The following is a 20,000-nucleotide window of genomic DNA, read 5'->3' as shown; positions in this document are numbered from 1 at the left end:
CGTGACGCCCGGTTAAAAACACATTCACAGCAACCAGAAGCCCCAACGCCCACATTGTATTTTTGGTACTGAGTGGTATTTGAACCCACTTTCTCCCAGTTGCAGGTTGCTTGGCTAGCTCACTGCCTCCCCTCCATATTGGAGAGGTAGGCCGGGTAGGCGGAGGATGTCATCGGATCGGAGACTGGTGTCGAGTGCGTCTGACGGGAGTTGGCCATCGGGGGATGGAGGTCAGGTTGGGTGGCCTGGTCCTCAGAGGCAGATGCTGCCCACCCACCTCCTCTCCAACGGTGGTGCCACCACTACTACCACCACCACCACTGAGGAGGAGGAAGACTCCTGCATCTCCACGGCCGTGCCACCACCTCTGCCACTGTGCCCGCCGGTGGGCAAGGTGCCGGGCGGCTTGCTCACGCCCGACATCAAGCCCAAGCGGAAGTTCATCCCCGACTCGTGGAAGAGCTTGTGGAGGTGGCGCGGAGGGCGTGCCGAGTCCCCGCTCGCCCTCGCCTCCTGGTGGCCAGCGGAGGAGATCTCGCCGCCGGTGTCGCCGTTCCTGACCCGCCGCGGGGACGGGCCGGCGGCCGAAGACCGCGGGAGGTACGAGGCAGGGCCCTCGCCGCCGAGCGACCGCGCGGAGAAGGAGCCCGAGACGGCGCAGAGCTACACGGAGAGGATGCACGTCTACCAGCTGAAGCACGCCTACATGAAGTCATGGCCGGGGCTGCTGAGGCTGCTGGGGGTCATGCAGCTGCTGTTCGGAGCCATGGTCTTTGCGTGCATTTGTGCGTACGTGCAGAAAGACAGCCAGTGGTACAACGTCCTCGGTGGGTCCTACCCGGCCTACGGTATCGGCAACAACTATTACTACACGGGACCCAAGACGCCCTTTGTCCTAGTGATGGCGGGTCTGGCCTGGATCGTCACCATCAGCCTCCTCATCCTGGGGCTGTCTCTGTATTACAGGACGATCCTCCTCGACTCAGGCTGGTGGCCGCTGACAGAGTTCACCATCAACACCTGCATCTTCTTCGTGTACATGGCGGCCGGCATCGTCTACGTCAATGGCTTCAGCCTTGGGGGCTTGTGCTACTCCATGATGGCCAACAGCCCCCTGTATTACCAGCTGTGCCGGGTGGAGAGCGGGCAGATCGCGGCCACTGCCTTCCTCTTCTTCAACATGCTCCTCTACCTCCTCAGCGCCGCCGTGTGTCTGAAAGTGTGGCGTCACGAGCTCAACCGACGGGAGAGGGAAGCCTTCGAAAGCAAGGTAGGATCTCCCCCCCTCCCCCTCCCCCCCTCCCCCACCCCCCCTCCCCCACCCCCGTGACGAGACATTGGGCGGTCACGGTGGCGCAGCGGTAGAGTTGCTGCCTCACGGCGCCAGAGACTCAGGTTCGATCCCGACTACGGGTGCTGTCTGTACGGAGTTTGTACGTTCTCCCCGTGACCTACGTGGGTTTTCTCCGAGATCTTCGGTTTCCTCCCATACTCCAAAGACGTGCAGGTTTGTAGGTTAATTGGCTTGGTAAATGTAAAAATTGTCCCTAGTGGGTGTACAATGGTGTTAGTTTGTGGGGATCGCTGGTCGGCGCGGACCCGGTGGGCCGAAAGGGCCTGTTTCCGCGCTGTATCTCTAAACTAAACTAAACTAAAAGTAATCACAAACCTCGGGCATCTAAAGTTCAGCCACATCAAGCTGAGGATCTTCAAGGTGCTGGTCAGGCCACATGTGGAGTATTGTGAGCAGCTTTCTGCCCCACCATACCTGAGGAAGGATGTGCTGGCTCTGGAGAGGGTCCAGAGGAGGTTTACAAGAACGATCCCAGGAATGAGCAGGTTAACCTATGATGAGCGTTTGTCAGCACTGGGCCTGTACTCGCTGGAGTTTAGAAGAATGAGGGGGGACCTCAGTGAAACGTACAGAATAGTGAAAGGCCTGGATAGAGTGGATCCAGTGGAGAGGATGTTTCCACTAGTGGGAGAGTCTAGGACCAGTTCAAGATTGGCTAATTGGTTTGGTATAAGTGTAAATTGTCCCTGGTGCATGTAGGATAGTGCTAGCGTGCGGGGATCGCTGGTCGGTGCGGACTCGGTGGGCCGAAGGATCTGTTTCTGCACTATATTTCTAAACTAAACTAATTCTACCAAGCCACTTAACCTACAGCACAAACCTGTACGTCTTTGGAGTGTGGGAGGAAACCGGAGCACCCGGAGTAAACCCACGCGGGTCACGGGGAGAGCGTGCAAACTCCGTACAGACAGCGCCCGTAGTCGGGATGGGACTGGGGCCTACCGCTGCGCCACCGTGCCGCGCCCGCCCTCTCTCGGGGCTTTGGTGGGTGCTGATGGGGAGGGGTTGGGGCAAGGCCAGCGATCCGCCTCCTCGTTCATGTGAAAGGATCTCATTGACGGTTGAGGTTGGTGTTGTCGGCTGACCTGTTGTTCCGTTGCCTCCTGTAGCGTGGGATGGCCAAAGTAGTGGTGGTGAGACGGCCGTTCTCCTTCAAACGCATGTCGCTCCGGACGAACACACCGCGGCCGCCCGTCGAAGGAACCGCCAAGAACCTCTCGTCGCGGCCCAGTGGTGCGGGCACACTCAACAAGTCCATACCCGCCGGATTCATCCCGAAGCCTCTCATGGTTCCCGATTACGTCACGTAAGGACCATGGTCTTTCTCAACTTAACGAAGCAGAATTAGGCCATTCGGCCCATCAGGTCTACCACGCCATCCAATCATGGCCGATCGATCTCTCCCTCCTCACCCCATTCCCCCTCCTTCTCCCCGTAACCCCTGACACCCGTACTAATCAAGAATCAGCGGGTCAGGCAGCATCTCAGGAAAGAAGGAATGGGTGACGTTTCGGGTCGAGACCCTTCTTCAGACCTTCTCCCCAGAGATGCTGCCCGTCCCGCTGAGTTACTCCAGCGTTTTATGTCCGTCGTCGGTGTAAACCGGCATCTGCAGTTCCTTCGTGCACAAGAATCTATCCAATGACGGCCTCCACAGCTGTCTGTGGCAGTTAGTAAATGTAAAATAATTAAAGATAGAGATAGAAGATGCTGGGGGAACACTGCAGACAGGAGCATGTTTGGGGACACAGATAGAGTCATTGCTTCAGGTTAGTCTAGGGTGATCGTACCTGAATGTTGGATAGCAGGGAACAGGAAGGTCCAAGGAGAAGGACACGATACCATCATAACGTGTACGAAACATTTGGACAGGTACATGGATAGGACAGGTTTGACAATAGACAATAGGTGCAGGAGTAGGTCATTCGGCCCTTCGAGCCTGTACGCACCGCCATTCAATGTGATCATGGCTGATCACTCTCAATCAGTACCCCGTTCCTGCCTTCTCCCCATACCCCCTGACTCCGCTATCCTGAAGAGCTCTATCTAGCTCTCTCTTGAATGCATTCAGAGAATTGGCCTCCACTGCCTTCTGAGGCAGAGAATTCCATAGATTTACAACTCTCTGAATTAAAAAGTTTTTCCTCATCTCCGTTCTAAATGGCCTACCCCTTATTCTTAAACTGTGGCCCCTGGTTCTTGACTCCCCCAACATTGGGAACATGTTTCCTGCCTCTAACGTGTCCAACCCCTTAATAATCTTATATGTTTCGATAAGATCCCCTCTCATCCTTCTAAATTCCAGTGTATACAAGCCTAGTCGCTCCAGTCTTTCAACATATGACAGTCCTGCCTTTCCGGGAGTTAACCTAGTGAACCTACGCTGCACGGGTAGGTTTATGGAGGGGTATGGACCAAGCGCAGTATGGCTATGGACACTTGGAGGGATATGGACCAAGCGCAGGTAGGTGGGACTAGTGTTGATGGGGCATGTTGTGGAGTACGGGTCAGGCAGCAATGTAATTATGCATTGCCTTCCCTCTGACTGGGTAGTACGCAACCAAAGCTTTTCACTGTACCTCGGCACACGTGACAATGAACTAAACTGGACTAAACTAATCACAGTCCTTTGCAAACTTCATTCCTCACAGAAAGTACCCGAAGATTGAGACGGCAGAGGAGAGAGAGCGGTACAAGGGAGTATTTAACGACCAATATGCAGAATACAGAGAGCTACACACTGAGATCCACGTGGCCAACAGGAAGTTTGGAGAGCTGAGGATACTGATCGAGCAGCTGCCCCAGTACGTGGAGACATCAGAGGTCAGTGGAAATGTGTGGGAAGGAATGCTGGGTCACACCGAAGATCAGGCTCGCCAACTGTCCCGCATTAGCTGGGACGACACGTATTTTGGGCTAAATTGGATGTCCCGTACGGGACCGCCCTTGTCCCGTATTAGGCCCGGACGGCGCTGTAGGCCTGGACACTGTAGGCCCAGATGGCGCTGTAGGCCCGGACACTGTACGCCCGGACACTGTAGGCCGGGACACTGTAGGCCCGGACACTGTAGGCCGGGACACTGTAGGCCCGGACACTGTATGCCCGGACACTGTAGCCCCGGACGGCACTGTAGCCCCGGACGGCACTGTAGCCCCGGACGGCACTGTAGCCCCGGGCGGCACTGTAGCCCCAGACGGCACTGTAGCCCCGGACGGCACTGTAGCCCCGGACGGCACTGTAGCCCCGGACGGCACTGTAGCCCCGGACACTGTAGGCCCGGACACTGTAGGCCCGGACACTGTAGGCCCGGACACTGTAGGCCCGGACACTGTAGGCCGGACACTGTAGCCCAGGGGCCGTTGTAGTCCTGGACAGTGTAGGCCCGGACACTGTAGGCCCGGCCGCTGTAGCCCAGGGGACGCTGTAGTCCTGGACAGTGTAGGCCTAGGCAACCGCCATTGGTGGAGCGGGAGCACGTGGCTGCTGGCTGGGTGAGGTCACGTGGGGCGAGGGGCGGTGACATCACCCTTTGTCCCTTCTTTAGGAGTAAGGAAGTTGGTAACCCTAACGAAGATAGACACAGAATGCTGGAATAACTCAGCGGGTCAGGCAGCATCTCTGGAGAGAAGGAATGGGCGACGTTTCAGGTCGAGACCCTTCCTCAGACTGAGAGTCAGGGTCGAGGGAGACACAGAGATATGGAAGGGTAATGTGTGAAAACGAGAGATCAAAGGGGACGTGGATGAAGGGAGATGTAGAATGGATCATTGCTGGTTAGGGGAAGGTGACAACGGAGTATACAGGAGGACAGTCAGAGAACTCGGAAGGGGGGGGGGGGATGGAGAGAGAGGGAATGCAAGGGTTACTTGAAGTTAGAGAAGTCAATATTCGAGTCTGGGTTAAATGTGGTCATAGAGTCAGAGAGCAGGAGAAATCACTGAGGGGGAGCTCCCTGTGGAACCAGCAGTCTCTGCCCCCCCCTCCCCATCCACCCCCCCCCCCCTCATCTACCCCCCCCTCTCCCAGAAAAATCTGGGTCCTGACACAAAATGTAGATAGTAGCTGCCTGACCTGCTGACTTCTCCAGTCTTTGACTCAAGATTGTGGCAACTGCAGTTTCGTGTGCCGATATATTTTGGCGATATATATAAGTTGAAGGGGAAAAGATTTCATAGGAATCTGATTTAATAGGAATCCTTCACACAGAGGGTGGTGGGTGTGTGGAACAAGCTGCCAGAGGAGGTAGTTGATGCTGGGACTATCCCAACGTTTAAGAAATAGTTAGACAGGTACATGGATAGGACAAGTTTGGAGGGATATGGACCAAAGTGGGACAAGTGTAGCTGGGACATGTTGGCCGGTGTGGGCAAGTTGGGCTGAAGGGCCTGTTTCCACGCTGTATCACTCTATGACTCTAGGCAACAGCTCTTGAGATCTGACAATGATCACTACTGTAAGGATACCTTGGCTCAGAGTCTGATGGTGGTTTCAAATCTGATCAGTTGGAGATGAATCTTCAGTGGGCAACAGCTGGAAGTGTCAGATAGACACAAAAAGCTGGAGTAACTCAGCGGGGCAGGTAGCATCTCTGGAGAAAAAGGAATAGGTGACGTTTCGGGGCGAGACCCTTCTTCAGACTGAGAGTCAGGGGAGAGGGAAACGAGCGAGAGATAGAGACGGTGATCTAGAGAGATATAGAACAGATGAATGAAAGGTTTTCCAAAAAGTAACGATGATCAACGAAACAGGCCATTGTGAGCTGTGTGCTAGGTGAAAACCAGTTACAGACAATGAGGGTAGACACAAAATGCTGGAGTAACTCAGCGGGTCAGGCAGCATTTCGGGAGAGAAGGAATGGGTGATGTTTAAGGGTCTCGACCCGAAGCGTCACGCATTCCTTCTCTCCAGAGATCGTGCCTGTCCCGTTGAGTTACTCCAGCATTTTGTGTCTACCTTCGATTTTAACCAACAACTACAGTTTTTTTCTGTGAGACTCAACAAAACGGAAAAGTCACCCATTCCTTCTCTCCCGAGATCCTGCCCTGTCCCGTTGAGTTACTCCAGCATTTTGTGTCTGTCTGCTTCATTACTTCTAAAGCATTGCGATAGTCCCCTGCCTCAACATCCTCCTCTGGCAGCTCGTTCCATTCACCCACCAACCTTTCAATTTAAACCGGCGTCTGCAGTTCCTTCCTGCAAAGCTGGAAGGGTAAGATGGCCATAACACTCTGCAGTTTTGACCAAATCCTAGACTCTGTTAGATAGAGCTCTAGGGGCGAGCGGAATCAAGGGATATGGGGAGAAGGCAGGCACGGGTTACCGATTGTGGGTGATCTTCGTATGTTGAAAGACTGGAGTGGCTAGGCTTGTATACGCTGGAATTTAGAAGGATGAGAGGAGATCTTATCGAAACGTATAAGGTTATTAAGGGGTTGGACACGTTAGAGGCAGGAAACATGTTCCCAATGTTGGGGGAGTCCAGAACCAGGGGCCACAGTTTAAGAATAAGGGGTACGCCATTTAGAACGGAGATGAGGAAAAACTTTTTCAGTCGGAGAGTTGTAAATCTGTGGAATTCTCTGCCTCAGAAGGCAGTGGAGGCCAATTCTCTGAATGCATTCAAGAGAGAGCTAGATAGAGCTCCTAAGGATAGCGGAGTCAGGGGGTATGGGGAGAAGGCAGGAACTGGGTACTGATTGTAGATGATCAGCCACGATCACATTGAATGGCGGTGCTGGCTCGAAGGGCCGAATGTCCTACTCCTGCACCTATTGTCTATGTTTCTATGACTCCCAAATGCCAACTTCTCTTGGAAAGGCTGCCGGGCTCTATAATTGGCCCTGGTTTTGCCCGATGGGAGAGGTGAGAATAGGGAGTAGTCGGCACCAACTGTTGGTAACAAATATTTGACTACTCTTGGCTTTTGTTTTCTCGATACCGAGCTGCTGATAAGGAACTGATAGTCCGAGGAATGTTTGATGCGTTTTGAAATCTCCTCAACTCACTGCGAGCTGGGAAAGGCTCAAATAGTCCCTAGTGTTAGCACACCTGTGGAAAAAAACGACCTTCGTATACGGAAACAAACGTCATGTTGAGGGAGGGGTTGCCAACTTCTTCACCTCCAAATATGGGACAAAGGGTGGCGTCACCGCCCCGCGCCCCACGTGACCTCACCCAGCCAGCGGCCACGTGCTCCCGCTCCACCAATGGCTATGTCACTCTCCATCCTAATGAAGAACTCAACCATATTATGGTCACATATTGAATGGCGGTGCAGGCTCGAAGGGCCGAATGGCCTACTCCTGCACCTACTTTCTATGTTTCTATGACGTTTCACAGAGTGCCGGAGTAACTCAGCGGGTCAGGCAGCATCTGTGGAGAACATGGATAGGTGACGTTTCACAGAGTGCTGGAGTAACTCAGCGGGTCAGGCAGCATCTCTGGAGAAAAAAGGTATAGGTGACGTTTCCAGTCGAGATCCTTCTCGGGAAGAACAAAGGAGAACCTGGCGGGGGGGGGGTAATTTGTACCTATGTCAGGAACCTTTTACATGGTGACCATTTGCATACCTTGGGCATGCGAGTAAAGAATTTCACCGTGACTTGTTACATGTGACAATCGAGTATTTAATTCAATTCGAAGGTAGGCACAAAATGCTGGAGTAACTCAGCGGGTCAGGCAGCATCTCTGGAGACACCCATTCCTTCTCTCCAGAGACGCTGCCTGACCCGCTGAGTTACTCCAGCATTTTCATGTCTATCTTCAATGTAAACCAGCATCTGTAGTTTTCTTTCCTACACATTTAATTCTTCAGACTGAGAGTCAGGGAGAGGGAAATTAGAGATACGAAGAGGTACAAAGAACAAATGAATGTGAGTTATGCAAAAGGACAAATCAAGGCCAATGATGCAGGACATCAAAGCACCAGAATGTCTGACGTTTGTAGCACCAGTGACTCGTGGTATGGCTCACGGTTGGGTGTGGGCCCAGTGCTGTTTGTTATCTGTATTAATGATTTGGATGAGAAGGTACAAGGCATGAGTAGCAAGTTTGCAGATGACGCTGAAGTGGGTGGTATTGTCTGTAGTGAAAGCAGTTGCACGCTTTGTGACTCTAAAAGCAAACTATTTAGTCCCTGTGACCAAGGCAGAAATAAAAGCCTCTTCTAACCCTGCCTCCCAGTGGTCCATCCATTACCGTGTAGACCAAGTACTCGTCCAATTAGATTCACCAGGGCGTCACGGTGGTGCAGCGGTAGAGTTGCTGCCTTACAGCGAATGCAGCGCCGGAGACCCGGGTTCCATCCCGACTACGGGCGCCGTCTGTACGGAGTTTGTACGTTCTCCCCATGGCCTGCGTGGGTTTTCTCCGAGATCTTCAGTTTCCTCCCACACTCCGAAGACGTGCAGGTTTGTAGGTTAATTGGCTCGGTAAATGTAAAAGTTGTCCCTAGTGGGTGTAGGATGGTGTCAGTGTGCGGGGATCGCTGGTCGGCGTGGACCCGGTGGGCCGAAGGGCCTGTTTCCACGCTGTATCTCTAAACTAAACTAAAAAAGTAATAGGAATTCCACCCCTTTTCTTTCCGACTAGATTCCCCGCCAATTGTCATAAGGTCATACATGATGGGAGCAGAATTAGGCCACTCGACCCATCAAGTCTATTCTGCCATTCAATCTCTCTCTCCTAGCCCAATTCTCCTGCCTTCCCCCCGTAACCCCTGACACCCGTACTAATCAGTAAATTGTGGGTTCGAGGTGAAAAATGTCTCTCTAATACTTCTATTAATTACTTTAAAACCAATGCCCGCTGATTATTCACTGCTCCAGTAAAGTAAGATAGAGTTCTTTATCCACTTTTCCAGTCCTCTCATAATTGTCTGTGGTAGAATTATGCCTGAGCATCTTCCATTCCAAAGTAATATCGCCAGCCTCCCGATCCTTGCACTCAACTAACGTTCTCCAGCCTGTCCGCCTGATCTCCCAGTTGCCAAACACTCTAACTCCCACTCCCATACTAACCTTTCTGTCCTGGACCTCCTCCATTGTCAGAGTGAGGCCCAGCGCAAATTGGAGGAACAGCACCTCATATTTCACTTAGGCATCTCACACCCCAGTGGTTTAATATTGATTTCTCTAACTTCAAGTAACCCCTGGCACCCCCTCTCTCTCCGTCCCTCCCCCACCCAAGTCGTACCAGCTTCAACATCGTCTTGTTGAGTCTCATTGTCTGCACCTTGTGTTCACCTAGCCCACAGCTATCAATGGCCTGTTTCCTTTACCATCGTTACTTTTTGGCATATCTTTCATTCATTTATCATATCATCATATCATATATATACAGCCGGAAACAGGCCTTTTCGGCCCTCCAAGTCCGTGCCGCCCAGCGATCCCCATACATTAACACTATCCTACACCCACTAGGGACAATTTTTACATTTACCCAGCCAATTAACCTACATACCTGTACGTCTTTGGAGTGTGGGAGGAAACCGAACATCTCGGAGAAAACCCACGCAGGTCACGGGGAGAACGTACAAACTCCTTACAGTACAGCACCCGTAGTCAGGATCGAACCTGAGTCTCCGGTGCTGCATTCGCTGTAAAGCAGCAACTCTACCGCTGCGCTACCGTGCCGCCCTCTTTGTTCTCTTTCTCTCTACATCATCGCCTACATCATCGCCTAGATCTCTCGTTTCCCTTTCCCCTGACTCTCAGTCTTAAGAAGGGTCTCGATCTGAAACGTCACCTATCCCTTTTCTCCAGAGATGCTGCCTGACCCGCTGAGTTGCTCCAGTTTTTTGTGTCTATCTCCAGCCACGCCAATACTTGCCAAACCCATGTCTCTACCGCATGGAAGTGCAGCGCAGTGGCACGGCTGTTAGAGTCGAAGTGTTTCTTAGTCGTTATGAAAGAACCTGTCTCAACTACCTCCTCCGACAGCTCGTTCCATACCACCACCACTCTTTGTGTGAAAAAGGTTGCCCCTCAGGTTCCTATTAAATCTTTCTCTCCTCACCTTAAACCTGTGTCTGGTTCTCAATTCCCCTACTCTGGGCAAGTGATTTGGTGCATTCACCCAATACATTCTTCTCATGAACTTTAGGCATTGGAGATACAGCGCGGAAACAAGTAGACACAAAATGCCGGAGTAACTCAGCGGGTCAGGCAGCATCTCTGGAGAGAAGGAATGGGTGACATTTCAGGCCGAGACCCTTCTTCAGACTGATGCCCGCTGAATCTGCCCCAACCACCCCTCATCCTCCTGCGTTCCATGGAATAAAGACCCAGCCTGCACAACCTCTGTGTCTTGTACATTTGTCTACTGTGCTTTTGTGGGAACTAAACTCCCATGCCTGGGATCCCTGCCTCTGGACAATGAAGAGGTGGAAAAGGTCGGGTCAAATGGAAAGAAAGATTCTCTGAGGCAAAACCTCCAAGCTGTTGTAACTGGGTAGCATGGTGCACACAGAGTTACATGGAGCTTGTACGATAATCCACACTCGTCTGACTGCCCGTGACTGACACACCATCCTCACCTGTGGTGGTGAATCTGTGGGATTCTTTGCCACAGGCGGCTGTGGAGGCCAAGTCAGTGGATATATTTAAGGCAGAGATAGATAGATTCTTGATTGGTACGGATGTCAAAGGTTATGGGGAGAAGGCAGGAGAATGGGGTTAGGAGGGAGAGATAGACCAGCCATGGCGGAGTAGACTTGATGGGCCGAATGGCCTAATCCGACTCCTGTCACTTATGACCTAATTCTCACTTCCACACTTGTCCTTTTCTCTTTTTCCAGGAGCACAGACGGATAATGAAGATCCTTGAAGATTATAAGGAGAAAAAGAATGTGAGTGCAGTTAGCCTTTGTTTTAACGGACCTCTTTATAATGGATTTTGGTTATAGTGGACAGGCCGACGGAAGGCCATGCTCGCCCCTCCCAGCTCACACCGTCCCGGCCCCTCCCCCACTGTCCAGGCCCCTCCCCCACTGTCCCACCCCCACCGTCCCGGCCCCTCCCCTACCGCTTCCCCGACCCCTTCCCCACCGTCCTGGCCCCTCCCCCACCGTCCTGGCCCCTCCCCCACCGCCCCGGCCCCTCCCCCAGTGTCCCGGCCCCTCCCCCACTGTCCTGGCCCCACCCCCACCGTCCAGGCCCCTCCCCCACCACTTCCACAGCCCCTCCCCCACCATCCCGGCCCCTCCCCCACCGTCCCGGCCCCCACCGTCCCGGCCCCCACCGCTTCCCCAGCCCCTCCCCCGCCATCCCGACCTCCACCACTTCCACAGCCCCTCTCCCACCGTCCCGGCCCCTCCCCCATTGCTTCCCCAGCCCCTCCCCCACTGTCCCGGCCCCTCCCCCACTACTTCCACGGCCCCACCCCGCCTTCCCGGCCCCTCCCCCACCATCCCAGCCCCTCCCCCACCATCCTGGCCCCTCCCCCACTGCTTCCCCAGCCCCTCCCCCACCATCCCGGCCCCTCCCCCACTACTTCCCCAACCCATCCCTCACTGTCCCGGCCCCTCTCCCACTGTCTGGGCCTCCCCCCACTGCTACACCGGCCCCTCCCCACCATCCGGGCCCCTTCCCCACCGTCCTGGCCCCTCCCCCACCGTCCTGGCCCCTCCCCCACCGTCCTGGCCCCTCCCCCAGTGTCCCGGCCCCTCCCCCAGTGTCCTGGCCCCACCCCCACCGTCCAGGCCCCTCCCCCACCACTTCCACAGCCCCTCCCCCACCACTTCCACAGCCCCTCCCCCACCGTCCCGGCCCCTCCCCCACCGTCCCGGCCCCCACCGTCCCGGCCCCCACCGCTTCCCCAGCCCCTCCCCCGCCATCCCGACCTCCACCACTTCCACAGCCCCTCTCCCACCGTCCCGGCCCCTCCCCCATTGCTTCCCCAGCCCCTCCCCCACTGTCCCGGCCCCTCCCCCACTACTTCCACGGCCCCACCCCGCCTTCCCGGCCCCTCCCCCACCATCCCAGCCCCTCCCCCACCATCCTGGCCCCACCCCCACTGCTTCCCCAGCCCCTCCCCCACCATCCCGGCCCCTCCCCCACTACTTCCCCAACCCATCCCTCACTGTCCCGGCCCCTCTCCCACTGTCTGGGCCTCCCCCCACTGCTACACCGGCCCCTCCCCACCATCCTGGCCCCTCCCCCACTGTCCCGGCCCCTCCCCCACTGTCCCGGCCCCTACCCCACTGTTACCCTGGCCCCTCCCCCACTGTCCCGGCTCCTCCCTCACCGTCACGGCCCCTCCCTCACCGTCCCGGCCCCTCCCTCACCGTCCCGACCCCTCCCTCACTGTCTCGGCCCCTCCCCCACTGTCCCGGCCCCTCCCCCACTGTCCCGGCCCCTCCCTCACTGCTACCCCGGCCCCTCCACCACTGTCCTGGCCCCTCCCCCGCTGTTCCGGCCCCTCCCCCACTGCTACCCCGCCCCCTCCCCCAGTTCTGGCCCCTCCCCCACTGCTACCCTGGCCCCTCCCCCACCATCCCGGCCCCTCCCTCACCGTTTTGGGTCGAGACCCTTCTTCAGACTCTGAAGAAGTTGCCCATTCCTTCACTCCAGAGATGCTGCCTGACCCGCTGAGTTACTCCAGCATTTTGTGTCTACCTTCAATATTTATATCGCTGGGGTGTAAGATGCCCAAGCGAAATATGAGGCGCTGTTCCTCCAATGTGTGCTGGGCCTCTTCTAACTGCAGCTGTTTTAATGAAACAGGACCCAACGTTTGTGGAGAAGAAGCAACGATGTACCTACCTGAAGAACAAGCTCGCCTACGTCAAGCAGCGAATCCAAGAATATGACCTAGACTGTGACTCCTCCAGCAGTTACTGACAAACGCTCACCTCATCATTCATAATTAATATTTTTATATTTCCCTTCAGAGCAGAAAGGATTCATTTGGGCCATCGAGTATGTGTCATCAAAAAGCATTCCACCGTTTACTTCATGGTCACTTTAGGCTCTAGAGCTACAGGGTGGAAACAGGCCCTTCAGCCCACCGAGGCCGTGCCGACCAGCGATCCTCACACTCTAGTGTAGGGAAAGAAAGTGCAGATGCTGAGTCTGAAGAGGGGTCTCGACCCGAAACGTCACCCATTCCTTCTCTCCAGAGATGCTGCCTGAGCCGCTGAGTTACTCCAGCACTCTGTGAAACGTCACCTATCCATGTTCTCCACAGATGCTGCCTGACCCGCTGAGTTACTCCAGCACTGTGTGTCTACTCACACACTAGTTTTATCCTACACACAAGGGACAATTTACAGAAGCTATTTGACCCACAAACCTGCACGTCGTTGGTACTTTAGAGATTGAGCGCGGTAACACGCCCTTTGGCCCACTGAGCCCACGCCGGCAGCGATCACCCTGTGCAATAACACTATCCGACACACTAGGGAAAACTTACAATTATGTTGAAGCCAATTAACCCGCACGTCTTTGAGATGTGGGAGGAAACTGTAGCACTCGGAGAAAGCCCACACGGTCACGGGAAGAACGTTCAAACTCCGTACAGACAGCGCCCGTAGTCGTGATGGAACCCGGGTCACTGGCGCTGTGAGGCAGCAACTCTACCGCTGCGCCACCATGCGACACCTGTCATACCTATTCTCTCTCACGTGCTCATCAACTCCATCCTTGGTGCTCTGATCATTCACCTTCTCCCGTAGCCGATTCATTGACCAACTAGAGAACCACTGGGAAGAGAGGGGAGCATCCTAGGGGAAACATCTATGGTATAGAACATAGGTGCAGGAGGAGGCCATTCAGCCCTTCGAGCCAGCACCGCCATTCATTGTGATCATGGCTGATCATCAGTACCCCGTTCCTGCCTTCTCCCCATATCCCTTGTTTCCGTTAGCCCTAAGAGCTAAACTCTCTCTTGAAAACATCCAGTGAATTGGCCTCCGTTGCCTTCTGTGGCAGGGAATTCCACAGATTCACAACTCTCTGGGTGAAAAGGTTTTTCGTCATCTCAGTCCTGAATGGCCTACCCCTTATTTTTAAACTGTGGCCCCTGGTTCTGGACTTCCCCCCAACATCGGGGAACATTTTTTTCCTGCATCTAGCCTGTCCAATCCCTGAAGAATTTTATATGTTTCTATAAGATCCCCTCTCATCTTTCTAAATTCCAGTGAATATAAGCCTAGCCGACCCATTCTTTCATCATTCGTCAGTCCCGCCATCCCGGGAATTAACCTGGTGAACCTCAGAGGGCATTGTAATTCCGTGGCATTGATCAGAGGGCTCAGGAGATCATTCCAATGTGCAGTCCGTTACTTAATTCTCATTCCACATCATTAAAGACAGATTACCCTGTTGCAACAACACTGCTGCCTGTGCGAATGTTTTATGTGTTGTCTGCTGTGTTTCTCACGCTACAACAGCGAGCACACTTGCACAATGCTTCACCAGGGGTGAGGTATGTTCTCGGTGTGTGAAAGGCTAACAATGTATGGCCTTAGACTGTAGAGATACGAGGCCCTTCGGCCCACCGAGCCCGTGCCAAACAGCAATCATCCCATACACTAGCACTATCCTACACACACTGGGAACAATTTACAATTTTTTCCAAAGCTCTCCGCACAAGGGATAGTCTGTTTGGGACTGAGATGGGGAGAGATTTCTTGCTTCAGAGGGTAGGTGCCCAACCCAGAGTTCTGTGGAGGCTACAGAAGGAAAACACATCCAGAGATGCTGCCTGCCCCACTGAGATACTGTCAAGTGAGTAGAGTACTCAATCTCCCTTCCACTGACTCCATCTACACCTCACGCTGCCTCGGCAAGGCCAGCAGCATAACCAAGGACCAGTCTCACCCCGGTCACTCCCTCTTCTCCCCTCTCCCATCAGGCAAGAGGCCCAGAAGTGAGAAAACACACACCTCCAGATTCAGGGACAGTTTCTTCCCGGCTGTTATCAGGCAATTGGACCATCCTATCACCAACTAGAGAGCGGTCCTGACCTCCCATCTACCTCATTGGAGAGCCTCGGACTATCTTTAGTCGGACTTTGCTGGACTTTATCTTGCACTAAACGTTGTTCCCTTTACCCTGTATCTGTGCACTGTGGACGGCTCGATTGTAATCATGTGTTGTCTTTCCACTGACTGGTTGGCACGCAACAAAAATGCTTTTCACTCAGGATACGTGACAATAAACTAAACTAAACTAAACTCAGTCATTGAGTTTGTTTGAAACAGACGTTTAGAGGACTCGAGGGAAAAGTGCAGGGAAATGATCTGCTGAGTTGATGAACGGCGGACCAGCCTCCATCAGCCAAATATTTAGTTTAGTTAAGGTGGGCGTGGAAACCAACCCTTCGGCCCATCGAGTCCGCACCGACCAGCGATCCCCGCACACTAACACTATCCTACACACACTGTGGATAATTTACAATATTACCAAAGCCAATTAACCTAAAAAATCTGCACGTCTTTGAGGTGTGGGAAGAAACCGGAGCACCCGGAGAAAACCCACGCAGGTCACGGGGAGAACGTACAAACAGCACCCTATTAATCAAGATCGTACACCTGGGTCTCTGGCGCAGTGACACTGCCACTCTACCGCTGCGCCACCATGCCACTCACTGGAACAGTCCTCTGGGAAAGGATAGGGGTACACTCAAGCACCTGGTAACTTTGGCACCACACTCTAACACCAAAGGTAGACACTAAATGCTGGAGTAACTCAGCGGGTCAGGCAGCATCTCGGGAGAGAAGGAATGGGTGACGTTTCGAGTCAATAGACAATAGGTGCAGGAGGAGGCCATTCGGCCCTTCGAGCCAGCACCGCCATTCACCGTGATCGTGGCTGATCATCCACAATTAGTACTCCGTTCCTGCCTTCTCCCCATATCCCTTGACTCCGCTATCATTAAGAGCCCTATCTAACTCTCTCTTGAAAGCATCCAGGGAATTGGCCTCCATTGCCTTCTGAGGCAGAGAATTCCACAGCTTCACAACTCTCTGAGTGAAAAGGTTTTTCCTCACCTCCATTCTAAATGGCCTACCCCTTATTCTTAAACTGTGGCCCCTGGTTCTGGACTCCCCCGACATTGGGAACATGCTTCCTGCCTCTAGCACGTCCAACCCCTTCATAATCTTATATGTTTCAATAAGATCCCCTCTCATCCTTCTAAATTCCAGTGTATACAAGCCCAGTTGCTCCAGTCTTCGGACTGAAGAAGGGTCTCGACCCGAAACGTCACGCATTCCTTCTCTCCCGAGGTGCTGCCTGCCCCGCTGAGTTACTCCAGCATTTTGTGTCTACCTTCGATCCAGCATCTGCAGTTTTTTTTTCCTACACTCTAATACACATTCAGATTTTGGATCACACGGCCTTCTCCTGTGTTATTCCTTGTGTTCTTACAATGTCTCGTAACTAAATCCAGAGTTGCAAACGGTGCCAGTAGGAATCTGAACTCGAATTAATTCAAAGGCAACAGCGTTACGCTGCCACTCCCTGCTACCGGTGTACGATCTGCATATGTTCTCAGTGTAAGTGAATGTGACCTTATCCACTTCTTTAAGGGTCAACGACAAGCCTGTTCACGGCCCTGTGTGGGTGGGGCGTTTGAGAGTCTTACAGTCACTGTGAAGTATCGGTCAACAGCTGAAGACTTGAGTCAAGTTTCGGTGGCTCTGTACACAGGCTGAGAGAGTGGCCACAGAAAAGGTGAACAGGGCAGATGTGGAGACAAGACAGGCACAAAAAGCTGGAGGAACTCAGTGGGTCTGACAGCATCTCTGGAGAGAAGGAATGCGTGACCTTTAGGGTCGACAATAGACAATAGGTGCAGGAGGAGGCCATTCGGCCCTTCGAGCCAGCACCGCCATTCAATGTGATCATGGCTGATCATTCTCAATCAGTACCCCGTTCCTGCCTTCTCCCCTGACTCTGCTATTCTTAAGAGCTCTATCTAGCTCTCTCTTGAATTCATTCAGAGAGTGATCAGCCATGATCGCATTGAATGGCGGTGCTGGCTCGAAGGGCTGAATGGCCTACTCCTGCACCTATTGTCTATAATTGGCCTCCACTGCCTTCTGAGGCAGAGAATTCCACAGATTCACAACTCTCTGACTGAAAAAGTTTTTCCTCATCTCCGTTCTAAATGGCCTATCCCTTATTCTTAAACTGTGGCCCCTTGTTCTGGACTCCCCCAACATTGGGAACATGTTTCCTGCCTCTAACGTGTCCAACCCTTTAATAATCTTATACGTTTCGATAAGATCTCCTCTCATCCTTCTAAATTCCAGTGTATACAAGCCTAAATTCCAGTGTAGACCCGCCTCCTTCTTCAGACTGGATGTTTCCACCAGTGGGAGAGTCTAGGACCAGAGGCCACAGACTTAGAATAAAAGGAAGGAGATGAGGAGGAATTTCTTTAGTCAGAGGGTGGTGAATCTGTGGGATTCTTTGCCACAGAAGGCTGTGGAGGCCAAGTCAGTGGATATTTTTAAGGCAGAGATAGATAGATTCTTGATCAGTGCGGGTGTCAGAGGTTATGGGGAGAAGGCAGGAGAATGGGGTTGGGAGGGAGAGATAGATCAGCCTTGATTGAATGGTGGAGTAGAGTCGATGGGCCGAATGGCCTATTTCTGCTCCTGTGACTTATGAACATATAATGAAGGAAATGCAATGACAATGAGTGCACAGCAAGATCCCATGACCGCGGTTAAATAATGGCATTGTTTTGGGTGGTCATGGTGGCGCAGCGGTAGAGTTGCTGCCTTACAGCGAATGCAGCGCCGGAGACCCGGGTTCCATCCTGACTACGGGCGCTGGAGCCCAATTTAGCTCAAAATACTGGATGTCCCGGCTAATACAGGACTGTTGTACAGGGCCCTAGTGAGACCACACCTGGAGTACTGTGTGCAGTTTTGGTCTCCAAATTTGAGGAAGGGTATTCTTGCTATTGAGGGCGTGCAGCGTAGTTTTACTAGGTTAATTCCCAGAATGGCGGGACTATCATATGTTGAAAGACTGGAGCGACTAGGCTTGTATACACTGGAATTTAGAAGGATGAGAGGAGATCTTATCGAAACGTATAAGATTAGTAAGGGGTTGGACACGTTAGAGGCAGGAAACATGTTCCCAATGTTGGGGGAGTCCAGAACAAGGGGCCACAGTTTAAGAATAAGGGGTCGGCCATTTATGAACTGAGATGAGGAAAAACCTTTTCAATCAGAGAGTTGTGAATCTGTGGAATTCTCTGCCTCAGAAGGCAGTGGAGGCCAATTCTCTGAATGCATTCAAGAGAGAGCTAGATAGAGCTCTTAAGGATAGCGGAGTCAGAGGGTATGGGGAAAAGGCAGGAACGGGGTACTGATTGAGAATGATCAGCCATGATCACATTGAATGGCAGTGCTGGCTCGAAGGGCCGAATGGCCTCCTCCTGCACCTGTTGTCTAAAACGCTGGAGTAACTCAGCGGGACAGGCAGCATCTCTGGAGAGAAGGAATGGGTGACTTTTGGGGTGGAACCCTTCCTCACTCAGACTGATGCCGGAGTGATCACTCCATGTTCTCCAGAGATGATGCCTGACCCACTCTGTTACTTTGTGCCTTCAATTATTAACCAAGTGCTTTGGTACTATAAATAAATAAATCAACACAGACTGCCATTGTTTGTGAGTGTGACCTGGGTTTCAGTTGGGAGAGGTGAGCTGTCCATGGGTTTCGGCAGGTTTTGTAATATTCCATTTGAAACAGTTATCTGGCCGTTCACTGAGAGGGGAGTTTATTTATTTAATCGTTTCCACGCGATTTCACAGCCAAGCGCCCTGCTGCAAGGACAAGGCAAGGAGGCAAGGCAAGGAGGCAAGGAGGCAAGGAGGCAAGGCAAGGAGGCAAGGCAAGGAGGCAAGGCAAAGTGACAAGGAGGCAAGGCAAGGAGGCAAGGCAAGGGCTGGCGCAATCATGGAGGTGAACTTTCGCCTCTCCTTTGAGCGCAGCCTGTTTATCTCGGATGAATGATTAAACTTTCAAGCTGCCATTTTCCGTCTCATTGCTGGCTGAAACCACCGGACTGGAGCCAAGTTAGAGAGGGAGGGAGGGAGGGAGAGAGAGAGAGAGAGAGAGAGAGTGGGGGGGAGAGGGAGAGGGCGAGAAGAGAAGGAGGGAGAGAGAGAGGGGGAGAGAGAGAGAGAAGGAGGGAGAGAGAGAGAGGAGGGGGGGAGAGAAGGGGGAGAGAAGTGGAGAGAGAGAAAGAGGGGGAGAGTGAGTGAGAGAGGGGGAGAGAGAGAGAGAGAGAGAGAGTAGGGGGGGAGAGGGAGAGAGGGAGAGAGAACCAAATGACCGGATAGTTTATCGCACAGGAGTCTGACAAACCCTGAATAATTCTGCCGATTATTGCTGAATTCAGAGAGAGAGAGAAGGGGGCGGAGAGGAAATAATATAGAGTCCCCCCCACACACACGCACACACACACACACACAAGTCGTACACAGCGGGGGGGAGAGGAGGGAGAGAGAGAGAGAGAGGGAGGGAGGGAGAGAGGGAGGGAGAGAGAGAGAGAGAGAGGGAGGGAGAGAGGGAAGGAGAGAGGGAGGGAGAGAGGGAGGGAAGGAGAACTAGAACCTGAACTAGAACTACAACGAGACCTTGCCAGCTCCCAACATTACACCGGTGAACGGACTGCGAGT

At 53.2% G+C, this 20,000-nt stretch overlaps 1 protein-coding gene across 1 annotated transcript in view; it reads left to right on the top strand.

The window, feature by feature from the left end:
* Nucleotides 1-20,000, top strand: part of LOC144607219 (uncharacterized) — a 63,183-nt gene that overhangs the window by 3,971 nt on the left and 39,212 nt on the right. Inside the window, exons 2-6 of the mRNA XM_078423899.1 lie at nucleotides 1-1,270; nucleotides 2,464-2,660; nucleotides 4,006-4,177; nucleotides 11,152-11,202; nucleotides 13,079-13,172. The exon at nucleotides 1-1,270 is cut by the window's left edge and continues 783 nt beyond it. Of these exons, the coding sequence (XP_078280025.1) occupies nucleotides 167-1,270; nucleotides 2,464-2,660; nucleotides 4,006-4,177; nucleotides 11,152-11,202; nucleotides 13,079-13,172 (1,618 nt within the window). The 5' untranslated portion in view covers nucleotides 1-166. The remainder of the gene's footprint in view (nucleotides 1,271-2,463; nucleotides 2,661-4,005; nucleotides 4,178-11,151; nucleotides 11,203-13,078; nucleotides 13,173-20,000) is intronic.

The sequence above is a fragment of the Rhinoraja longicauda genome, chromosome 28 (assembly GCF_053455715.1).
Source record: "Rhinoraja longicauda isolate Sanriku21f chromosome 28, sRhiLon1.1, whole genome shotgun sequence".
Classification (NCBI taxonomy): domain Eukaryota; kingdom Metazoa; phylum Chordata; class Chondrichthyes; order Rajiformes; family Arhynchobatidae; genus Rhinoraja; species Rhinoraja longicauda.
This window is presented reverse-complemented; position numbering and strand designations above follow the sequence as displayed.